Here is a 12,264-nt window from a genome sequence, read left to right on the forward strand (position 1 = left end):
GAAGAAGGTAAGCCGTGTGGAAATGGCCCATGATCAAAATTCAGATTAGCATATACAGTGAGATACAAGTGCATTAATTCTAAATTTAAGCATATATAAGAATTAAATACAGGTATGTACTAAAATGGGTAAAATTATTAAAATCTAATTAACATTTCTTAGAAGAAGTAACAATATTATGTCTGATTACACTAGTCAAGGTGCAGAATCTTGCTACCTAACCTACCTCACAGAGTTATGGTGATAAGGGGGAATGGGATGATTCTATGTGTGGATTTGTGAGGAATAAATATTTTTCACTCTAAAACCTTGTGCTGTCCTATGAGTAAAACTAAGACAGTAGGAATATGAAGTGTGACCTTTTGAATGAGCTTGAAACTAGCATTTCCTCAAGTGATTCCTAACTGCTATTGAAGCTTTTGCTTTTTATTTTCACAGCTTTTCATGTCTTTGCCTGCCAGCACCTGTCAACTCAGGCATTTTTAAATATGAAACTCTTTTCTTATATGGCTTACTTAGAAGGTTGATAAAGTAAATCCTACCTTTCTGCTTGATAGGAAAAGGCATGACATTATCTTAAAGATCATTTTTGGTGGAAGGACTTGCTTCCACATCTTTTGAGTTAAATACCGTTTGCTATATCTTTTTTTCATATTATCTCCCTAAATTGCATAGAATGATGTAAAGAAGTTTCTGCACCATGAATTCAGAATATGCCCTACAGTTCTCATTTTGCATGAGCCTATCCTTTTGTTTGGTTCAAGGGAACAGATATGTACATATATACTAGCTTGATGCCCATGCTTTGCTACGGTATTTAACTACTTTAAACCCAGTTATAATACTTATGGATATGTAACGTTTTTTGGTTTGTGGGGGTTTTTTTGGAGTTGGTTTTGTAGTATAATAGCATAGTACCCGAGCTTCACAAATGTGTTTGAATAAAGCGAAGCATGTTGATGCTGAAAACTGATGAAGTGAATTTCAAAATGTAACATTTATCGAAGAGATTTTAAAAGGAAAAGATTGTAGTGCAATAAACAAAGTGAAAAATACATACAACCTTTTTTTTTCAACTGAAGGACCTCTTTGTAGACCTCATTGGTGGTTTTCCCCTCAGGTGCTAGGTGAGCTCACTCTGGAGCAGACCACGTAGAACTGCCCATGTGAGAAGCAGTCCTCCCTCAAGTCAATTCTTGCCACCTTCAGTGTCTGCCCCTGGGATTTGTTCATCATCATAGCAAAGTAGGCCTTGAGGGGGAACTGCAGTCTCTTGAATTTGAAGGGGTTCTCTGATGGTATGAGTGGTATGCGTGGTATGAACACCAACTCCCCCCCCCCGTGCCCCAAGCACTGCCAGTGAACAATGTGGCCTTGATGATGTTCCTGTGGAGTCTTTCACTCATAGTCTGGTGCCATTGCAGAGTTGGGTGGGCTGAGGTTCCGGAGCAGCATCACTGGAGCTCCCACTTTGAGAAGAAGCTTGTGGCTGGGAAGCCAGGAGGGTTGAGCATACTGAGGAACTCCACAGGATAGTAGACCGCATCATCCATTTGCACCACTGAGTCCACAGATCTGTACTCCATTTTGAGTGAGTTAAGTTGTGTTTCATTAATGATGGCAGCTTGCCAATCTAGGGGGTCAGAATGGCATGCTTGCACAGCCGGTCCGTGGACTTCTCCATGATAGTGACGGTGTCAAGGTATATCGTGGCTGTTAGGTCTGCTAGGGTTGTCACTACTGTGCCTAGGCCTGAAGGGATGGTCACCTTTCCTTTGGACTCGGAATATGCTCTGTTCCCTATTTTTAGTAGGAGTTCAGAGAATTCCCCAGCGGACATCTCGCCTCTCAAGTGGACCCTCATGTTCTTTCTTAGTGAGAGTTTCCTGATGAGGGGCCACAGATTCGACACCTTGACACACACAGTAACCTCGTCAGCTTGAGTTCCCCTTGGGACTACTGGCAGACTCTGCCAGAAGTCTCCAGCCAGCAGCACTGTGACTCCCTCCATCACTCTCTCATTGCCCCTGACATCTATGAGGATTATGCTCAGTGCCTCAAAACACCCTTTAAGCACCATGGTGCTCTCATCCCAAACAATGAGCTTACAGTTCCACAGCACTTGGGCCATGTTGCTTTGTTTTGAGATGCTGAACAGGGGTGTTTCTGCATGGATGAGGTTAAAGGGTAGTGAAGGATCATACGCCATGCCTGAGTGAGCCTTGACCTTCCACGGAAGTGAGCGCCTCTCTACTTGTCTTCCAGGATTGCTTTGCTCATAGAGAGACTCTGCCACTCTGTGCACCTCGGGGTGATCTTGCTGGTACTTGGCCACTGCTGCTTGGAGTACCACAGGAGCAGGATGTGCATATTTCCTTGCTACATCTTTAAGTTGCTTACTCTTTTTAACATCGGTGTATCTTGCACAATATCTGCCAGAAGGCTTCTTGGCAGCAGTAAGAGGTGATGGCTGCAAGAGGTGTGAGGTGGAGTTGGACTGAGGGATGGGTGGTGTATTGGGCACTTCGGCAGGTTCATGTGAGAGGTTCGCATTGAAATGGCCCCTAGAATGGTTGTGTACCATCTCACCATGAAGATTTAAAAACTCAGCTGCCGTACTGACTTTTATATAAAATCCCTATTCAGGAGTCGTGCACTGTCTTTCTTCAACTGTCTGCAGTTTCCTTTGCCTAGTTTGTACCTCAGAATACAGAGTTCCACAACTGACCCATCAGCCTTCCAGCCACACAGGGAGATTGGCAACCCTAGAGGGGCAGAGTGGGAAGTGTATTTTTACCTCAGGACACATTCAATGACTGGGAGTCATTGAATGTGTCCTGAGGTACTGCATGTGTCCTGCATACTGTTTAGAATGTTGGGATGATGACCAATCAAGGCCACATATGCAAATGACCTCAGGGAGGCTGAGTTGGCAGTTGGTGGTGGTGGAGAGGAGCACCCTGCTAGCCACACAAGGAAGCTGTATCCCTAAGGGAAAACACGTTTTTTTTCTTTTTAAGGTTAGTGGTTAGTGGGAAGGAAGAAGAAAGGTTCCCATAATGCACATTCAAGTACATCTGGTGTCATCAAAGACAGCCTAATTCATGTTGCGAAGCCTGTACAGAAGCATCAGCATGTACAGCCACATTCTTTCATTGTCCCTGGAGCCTCTTCATAGACATCAAGTTTGCTTGTAATGTGAGATTTTTGATGAGTTGTGCCCCCACTTTGGGACAGTTGTAATCACTGAAACATCAACTTTCAAACCAAATTCTTCTTTTAAGGGAATTTGACTGTGTGTATTTTGTGCAAGGTAGAGCTATTGCAGAATAGTGGTTAAATGGTCAGGCTGTAAATCAGCACTTTGCTGGTTTGAATCTCACAACATCTATGAGCTCAGTAGGTGGCCTTCAGTAAGCCCCTTCTCTCAGTCCCAACTCTTCAGCAGTAATGTGGGGATAATAACAACACTGACTTTGGTCACTGCTTTGAATGGGGTATTAATCTGTCTAGAGTAGCAGTATATAAGCACAGTTACTATTATTATTTGATATGCTATTCCCTTGATTTTTCTGACCACTAGTCTGACTCATTCATACAATATCATCCTGTTCTATCCCCACAATAGCTGTGGGCTTGAGATACCAGGCCATGAGAGTGGCTAGCCCAGTGTCACATAGCGAGCATCATGGCTGCCCAGGCATTTTAACATGGGTCATTTTGATTCTTTGGATATATATCCTGTTCAATCAAGGAAAGTCTAATTTGATATTGACCACCCAGTCAAAAGTTGTTTTTAAAAAGGACATTACAGGTTGAGCTGAAATTATCTTTTCAAATTAATTGGCTGTTTACCTTTTGGATCTCGAGCTTCATCACTACAAAGGGGTCCAAGTTTACCTCCTTACAACAGCTCTGAAAGGTTGGTTAGGCTGAGCAGTAATGAATAAAGGTCATCCTATGAGTTTTTGACAAATACACATTTGAACCTGGCTCTTCCTGGGTATAGTCTAGCATTCTAACCACTATGACTAACTTACCTACTTGAGCGAATAGATCTTCTGTTCAAAGATTTGCATCAAGATAATAGCTAAGTAATGTATCAGGTGATTTACTATAACATTTGTTTCAACTTTATTTACATACATACAGTATTTGCTGTTAAATTTTCTAAATACCTTGCTTCTACAAAGCTTGCAGAGCAAAAGATTAATACAAGTTTCCAATTGAATTTGTATAGTTTTTCATCTAAATAACAGACCAAGAAAAAGCATATTTTTATCTCTCTGGCAGAACTATTTGGATCTTAGTAATGTTGCTTGCTAAGGGAAAATTGTTACCATTCATTCAACATCTGTTTCCATTCAGAATGCAGGGCAATTCCATTTGCCACTCCCTTCATTTTTTTCCCTAATAAATCCTAAACAGAGTTACTCCAATCTAAGCCCATTGTTTTTAGTGGGCTTAGACTGGAGTAACTCTTCTTAGGATTGCACTCTAAGTATGCTAAGACCACTGAGGCTTTGCACTTTCCTGAAGTTTAGCTCTGTTCCTGAAACAAAACAGAAGGATTTGGCAGCATCTTTTCCAAAACATCTGGAAGCTTGCCTGCCCTCTTATCAAACCCAACAGAAGAATGCAAGATACTCCTTATTTAATATCTTAAACTGGCCTTCATTCATAGAAACCACCATTGCTAGTTATGGTGATACTTGCCATAGCAAGCTTTTCCTCCTTTCTTTTTCTCACCTCACCATTCAAAATTTGATGCTATTTGAGAGAGAGTTTTAAAGAGCTGGCCTTGTTTCTTTCAGTAACTTGGACCCCTTTGTAGTGATGAAGCTCGAGATCCATGCACTAGCTTCTAGCTAGGTAGATTAGAAATAACTGGCCTCAGTCTGTTTGCATTTCATCTCTTTCCCTACGCTGTGGCCATACCCCCCTGAGACCCTGCTGTCTTGTTGAAGAAGAAAATTGTATGAGTTAAAACCTGCAAGAGTTGCTCTGAATCGCTCACAGGCATGACCTAGAAATCAGAACAAATTGCCTATGCAGTTCTCAAAGTTTCTAAGAGATAGGGTTCATCTAATTTTGCTGTGCCATCTGCTTTTATTTTTAGTTTTCCATTCCCCACCCCCATTCGTATATTACTGTCAACGGAATAGAAGGTAAAACATCTTCTGGCTTGCAACAGAGGGTGTTTTTACCACCTACCCTACACTTGACATTTGATAACACTTGATGAGCAATAAGACACTTGTTTAAATTGGCGATGGTTCAAAATAGAACCACTGAACTATGATGGGTGGAAAGAAATTCTAGCAGGCAGATATTTAAAATCAAGTTCCCTATTCCTCCTTATCCTTCACTGTAATTTCCCTTTCATTTGTAGAGGAAAGGGTGAATTGGTAAGAGCAGCACTGATTAGAATGTAATTAAGCCTTCATTAATTAAATCGGTTAAGACAACCGTTTCCATCTGTATCTCTTCCTGTGTGGTTGAATGACTTGCTTCCTCCATGAGTGACAGATACATTTCTTTAGCTTTGTTCTCTGTTACCTTTCCATGCTCTTAATATACCCATATCAAAAATCCTTCAAGGAGTATGCATGGCATTTGTCTTATAACTTTGCGTATACTCAAATAACTTTTGCACGGGCTTGATTTTTTGTGTGGTTTGGAATTTTGTGGAAGCACAGAGACTTCCATTTCCTTTGAACTCTCTAGCTCATCTTTATATGGTCTGCTTAGCTTTAACTGAATAACATGAAGAATTTACTTAGGAAATGTGTTCTCTTTGAATTGCGATGGTTATACTTAATCATCTATGTAGTTTCATAGATAGGAAGTACATTTGAAGGTGCAGGACTTTAATTCTTTGAAGTTATCTTTTATTGGTATAATCCTGAAGGTACAGCAAATACCAAACTGAAATTAAGCCAAAGAAAAGTTCTTACGGAGACTCAAGGCGGATTACACAGTGTGAGATTAGTACAGTCAATTTCAAGGACATTTCCATAAATAATGCCATAAGGTAAACAAACACAGTTTTACAAAGACATAGCATTAGCAAGAACCCAATACAGAGTTGAAGAAATGCGGAAACAGAACATAAGCAATTCTAGGGCTAACATTAGAAGCACAAGGAGTTCATAGGAGAAGCACAAGGAGTTCATAGGAGCATGTATTTAAGACAACAGATAGTTCATAAGGCAACATAGTGGTGAAGTCTATGGTCCTTAGCTTATTAGTGAAGCATCTGAGAGCCCCTCCCTATAATACAAAAGCCTTTTTTGAATAATTCAGTTTTGCATCGTTTGCAGAAAGTTAGGAGAGTAGGGGCTCTCTTGACCTCCTCAGGCAGGCCATTCCACAAAGTAGGGGCCACCACAGAGAAAGTCTGTATATGGGCCGCTGTTGATTTTGCCCATGTGCAAGGTGGCACCTGCAGGAAACCCTGTTCAGAGGAGCAAAGCTGCTGTGGAGGAACATAAGGAGGGAGGTGGTCTCGTAGGTATGCTGGGCCAAGGCCGTGAAGAGCTTTGTATGTGATAACCAATACCTTGAACTGGGCATGGTAGCTGATAGGTAGCCGATGGAGTGACTGCAGAATGGGGGTGATGTTCATGCTCCTGCTCACTCCTGATAGTAGTCATGCCACAGCATTTGCACCAATTGCAGTCTCCTAGTTAATTTGGATGGGAGACCTATGTATAGTGCATTACAATAGTCAAGTCTTAATGTTACCATAGCATGGATCCAGGTGGCTAGGGCGGCCATGTTGAGGTAAGAAGCAATCTTCCAAGCTACAGTGAGGTTGCCTAACTTGTTGTTCTAGTAGTAGCACTGGATCCACTAGGCTCTTAACTGTGTCTGCAAGAGTCAGACGAACATCGAAAGTGGGGAGTACAATGTCCTTCAAGATCTCCGCCTTCCCAACTTATCAGAAAAATGTATATGTGAATATATTTTCCCAGGACAGATTATTGTTGATGTTGGTCAACTGTTGATTTCTGTGTGCTAATTTTGACCTATAAAGTGACTGTCCTGCCCCTGCAAAAAGTATCTGAAGGACTGGCTGCTTGTATATGACCCTGCCTTGTTAATAAGATTTTCATCATAGGTCCTTTTCTGGGTTTCCCAGTGGACAACTAACGGGGTTTTATTAATGTAGTAGCTGCTAGTGTAAGAGAAGGAGAGCTGCCCCGTCCAGGATCCCCCAGAACGATGGCCCTAGTTCTCAGTGGTAACAGAAACAAAAATGCAAAGCTGGAAAGTGACTCCTCACTTTCCACAGTAGCTGCCACCATCAACCCCTCTAATTAGCCCAAAGCTTGAGACTGAGAGGCGAGCCTCAAACCCTCTGGGCACTAGACAAACAGAAGCCAACCTTGCAAGGTAGGAACCCGTCAGGCTGAGTCCAGAAAGTAGTTAACTGGGTAGTGAATGGCAAATTGACCAAAGTACTAGATTCAGATTGAAGCAGTAACACAAATGACTCCACACCAGATAAAACCAAGATGACAAGTCCAGATCCAAAAAGACAAAATCAAACAGATGCCAGCTATAGAATCCCACCTATAACGTGATCTTCAACGTCAATTTTTCAAGCAGGAGTGGACCTAGAGCAAAATGGGACAAAAGGGATCTCAGAGAGAAACAAGAAATAAATTAAAAAGACACCTTTTAAAAGAAATCTTTGATTTGAATCTAGTACAAATCAAATCATTTCCATATATATGTCCATAGGATTACTCAGAAGCAAAGTAAGCATCTAAGCAGTAAGAGCAAGACTGACAGGAATAGTGATATGTGGAAAAATCCTTCCTCTTAACACACACGTTTGCTCCTTCCCCCCTCCCAATAGTAAATAGGATTTTTGGCGCGAACTTGTGTGAAAACATCTCTCATATTTGTACTATCAAGTTGAGTCACCAAGAAAGCAAGACATAGCAATAAATGGGAGTGAGTATTGTACAAGGTCACGAACACTGAAAGATTCTACAGTCAGTTAGATAAGCACCTGTACTAAGCCTGTGAGAGAAACAGTTACGGCATTGGCAATATGATATTAAGTTATAGCAAGTTACAGCATGAAGTATTGGTTCAGGATCAGGACAACAGGTCTGCATTAGCATTGCTGACTACAGCATCGGTATTGGCATGGATGTGGCTCAGACATGACAAAGATTTTTATTTTTCACTTTGTAGGAATGGGGATAGAAGCTATCCCCATTAATATCTGTGAATAGAGGGTTGTTGTATATTACTGGCAAATAAAAATTTAACCACGGTACAGCCTCTTTTTGAAGTTGTTGGTGTATGAGAAAGGATTACAAGGGGTTTTTTTCCTTTTCAGCCCACTAATGAATTTAACAACCACATCATGTCATACAAGGATGTGTTCATCCGAGAGAGTTCCTTGATAAATATAATCATTTTGATTGGTTGTTCGTTTCTGTTGGCATAAATTGTGCCACACTGTCGATGGATAAAGCTATTGTAGGAATCAAGAAAGGAGAGGTTATATCTAGCAGATGAAACTGTTTTAGATCAACTGTCTTAAATTTTTTAAAAACAGCAAATCTTCAATACGGTAGTGGACTTTTCTTCATTTGCAAAGAACTTTTTTGAAAGAGGTGTACCACACCTTTCTCCTGATGTTAAATTCTCTGCCCCCCCTTTTATTTTACATGCAGATTTCAGCAATGTGCCTGATGTTGCCGCAAATCTGAAAAGGAGCAGTACGGACAGCACTCTGGATCAGATTCCATACCAGGAGAAACTTGAGTTACCTTTCACGGTAAGGGCACTCACTGTATGTTACAGCAAAGTAATTAGTAAGCTGACTTTAAGATTAGCTCTTTGTTGTTGTTGTTTGAGTGGGGAATAAATTGCTTTAAAAGATATCAGCTTTTCTCTGTCTGACTTTAATATTTAATAGAAAAGAATCCAGTAGCACCTTTAAGACTAACCACCTTTATTGTAGCATAAGCTTTCAAGAGCCACAGCTCTCTTTGTCAGATGCAACTGAATATTTAAGTACGTTTTAGACTGCCAGACCATGCAATGCCTGATATTGGTGATATTGAGTAACGTAGCAGCTTAGAGGAGATCAAATGCATTTTAATGTATCGTGATAAAGATGACTGAGGTATGGCCATGATGATAACAATGCTTAGTTAGCTACTGCGCTGTAAGACACTTGGACTGCATGCCCTGCCTGGTAGAGTACTTGGGAGACCTGGGTCTGATTACCTGTCTGCTAAATGGGAGTAATTTAACAGCCACAGCAGAGTTATGACAGTGTGTTGAGAAAAGGATTATATAGCACTTTGCATACTTCAGAATGTTTTAGAAGCTATTTTTAATTGTGCTTCTAGTATTTATAGTCTAGCTGCTGTGGAAATTTATATTGCCTTTTGTGGTAAAGAGAATGGCTGTGCTTGTGTAGTAACACACTGTTACTAATACTTGAATAGCTAATAGAATCATAGAATCATAGGGTTGGAAAGGACCTCTAGGGTCATCTAGTCCAACCTCCTGCACAATGCAGGAACTTCACAACTAACCCCCCCCTCCCAACTGCCCCAGTGACCCCTGCTCCATGTCTAGAAGATGGCGAAGCACCTCCAGGATCCCTAGCCAAACTGGTTTGTGGAAAATTGCTACCTAACCCCAATGTTTTGGATAAATCAAATATGTGTCCAGTTTTGTAACTGGGATACTTCATTGTGTGTGGTGGTAGAGGGGGGGGCAGAGTTAGTGGTCTACATGTATTATATTGCTACTGGTAGTAGCTTCTTACGCTGCTTTCACCCATCAGGTTTCTAACCTCTTGTGTAGTTTGGCTAACCAAAACAAGGGTTCACTACAGAAATGCTGCTGGCTGCCCTATCAGAGAATTTATGTATGAATTGCTTTAGTGGGGCTCATCGGGAGACCAGAGCACAGCTGCAGTATATTTGACCGTGACTATCCCTTAACTATGTGTGTATAATTGTGTGTGTGTGTGTGTATGAGAGAGAGAGAGAGAGAGAGAGAGAGGGAGGTTGGGGCCTGAGTACCTGAAGGACCATCCCCTCCCACACTATCCTCCCCACTGGTTAAAATCTACTTCTCAAGCTCTGCTATCTATGCTCCCTCCTTCAGAGTTGGCAACTAGAGGCAGGGCATTTTCTGTGGTGGCACTTCACCTCTGGAATGCCCTCCCCCTTGAGGCGTGCCTGGCACTTGCTTTCCTTTCCTTCAAGTGCCAAGCCAAAACACATCTTTTTACTCAGGCTGTTTAATGGTCTGTTTCTGTTTTATAGATTGTGTTATGATGTTTTATGTCTAATGGCTTGTTTTTAACGGCTTATTAAGTTATAATTGTAAGCCACCTCAAACAGGTGACATAGAATATAAATAAATAAACATGACATCTAGATTCTGCCTTAGTTTCTGCTTCAGTGATTGGTAGGGCTATAATGATTAAAGTGACTTTCTGATATTCTTTGTTAAGGATGAATTATCTTTCAGACTAGTTAACTTCCTTAGCCCTGTTTTAGAAATCTTTAAGCCTGTATTTTCTCTTTCATCATCATGTCTTCTGTGCAGTCTCATATGGGAATTGTGTATGCACAGGCTAGCTGCAGGCCTGCACATGCGCAGTTCCCATGTGGGACTGCTCAGAAGAACACTCAATGAACAACAATTACAGGTAGGTGCAACCTGTTTTCATCATCATGACTTCTGTGCAGTCCTACATAGGAACTGTGCATGTGCAGGCCAGCGCCTGGCCTGCACATGTGCAGTTCCCATGTGGGACTGCTCAGAAGAACACTCAATGAACAACAATTACAGGTAGGTGCAATCGAGTTTTCCATTCTGTCTTTTTCCAGTTGCATCTGGACATGTTGTCTTGGAACACTCTTTTGAAAGGGTTTTTGAAATCCATTCTTCACTCTTGGCCCTAATCTCCTTGATCAAAATAAATAAAATAAAGCACAGAGAGTTTCTCTGTGTGTTGTCCCGCCTTTGTTAAAAGAAAAACAATCAATACATAATTTGATGATTGAAGGAAAAGGGTTGCTTATCAAAAGAATTTCTGCTTCATTTTTCTTCTGTTCTGGAACTCTTGTAATAACAGCATATTCAGCGGGTTAGCTACACATAGAAACAATATATTTATAGTGAACCTGATACAAAGAGTAAGGTTTTTTTGTCCTTTAAATTTTTGTTCTGCAGATCCTAATTTAATGATTCACTGGATAGGCATCGATAGGTGTTGTTCCTTTACCTGTTTCTCCTCAAAATTGTGTTGTGTTCTCTCAGGTTTGTCACCTTTATTCATAATTTTTTTTTAAAGATTCAGTATTATGTGGCAGTGAATGCTACTGACATTTTAGATAGCTTATTTAGGATGGCATGAGGCTTTTTTGTTCTTTTTTTTTAGTGCAGTGGGAGAAAAAAACCAGTTCACAATCAAATGCTTTCTGACTTGGATGAACTGCTGTAACAGTGTCTTTGACAGCCCTACAATTTCTGCAAATGGTTTATAATCGATTGCCATTTTTTAGTTGGAGGGCACCTATTACTGTCAGAGCAATGTGTAGATCCTGTCTGTCTCCAGTAGATGTGTATGGGGGTGTGAGCATGTACACGAGAGGAGTTAAAAAGTAGTTTTTCTGTATAGGTCTTGTCATTAAACCGGAAAGAATAAAATGACTTTTTCTTCCAGCCTTGTTTTAGAAATTTGCTTCATAAATTGCCTTAAGACTTGCACAAAAGTATATTATTGTGGATACTTGATTTCCACCCCCAGGTTTATATTTCTGCTTGATTTCACTGAATACACTTTTGCAAAGTACAGTGGAAGAAGCATCTTGGCATTATGTAATGTTGTAAAGTGTGGGGCTGTGAGAGGAGTCTACATGTGTAAAAACACGATGCATAGAAGACGGCGGATGACTCCGGGAGGTTTTCGATGCAGACTAGAAGAACAATCAGTTTGGGGATTATTTCGTGAGAGCAGAAATTGCCAGCAGTGCTCAGTTCCGAGCAGATAACAGCTTTAGCTCTAATCGCTTGGCTTGGAGGGAGTAGAATCTCTGAATCTCTTTCTTTAACATATGTAAGTAAAGAAATAGAACTGCTAAGGAATCTGAACAGCCCCTATAAATTAGTTTCTTTCTCTTTTTCTATGTCTGTTGTCAGTGTATGTGAGTGTATAATACAAAAACGTGTGCCTGAGTTTGTTTCTTTCTTTCTTTTTGGCTGTTT

General features: G+C 40.9%; 1 protein-coding gene across 3 annotated transcripts in view; it reads left to right on the forward strand.

Moving 5' to 3' along the window:
• Positions 1 to 12,264, forward strand: part of TIAM2 (TIAM Rac1 associated GEF 2) — a 215,442-nt gene that overhangs the window by 153,500 nt on the left and 49,678 nt on the right. For all 3 annotated transcript variants that reach the window (XM_054969841.1, XM_054969840.1, XM_054969839.1), the window contains one exon: positions 8,700 to 8,803. In XM_054969841.1, the coding sequence (XP_054825816.1) occupies positions 8,700 to 8,803 (104 nt within the window). The remainder of the gene's footprint in view (positions 1 to 8,699; positions 8,804 to 12,264) is intronic.

The sequence above is a fragment of the Eublepharis macularius genome, chromosome 1 (genome assembly GCF_028583425.1).
Source record: "Eublepharis macularius isolate TG4126 chromosome 1, MPM_Emac_v1.0, whole genome shotgun sequence".
Classification (NCBI taxonomy): Eukaryota; Metazoa; Chordata; class Lepidosauria; order Squamata; family Eublepharidae; genus Eublepharis; species Eublepharis macularius.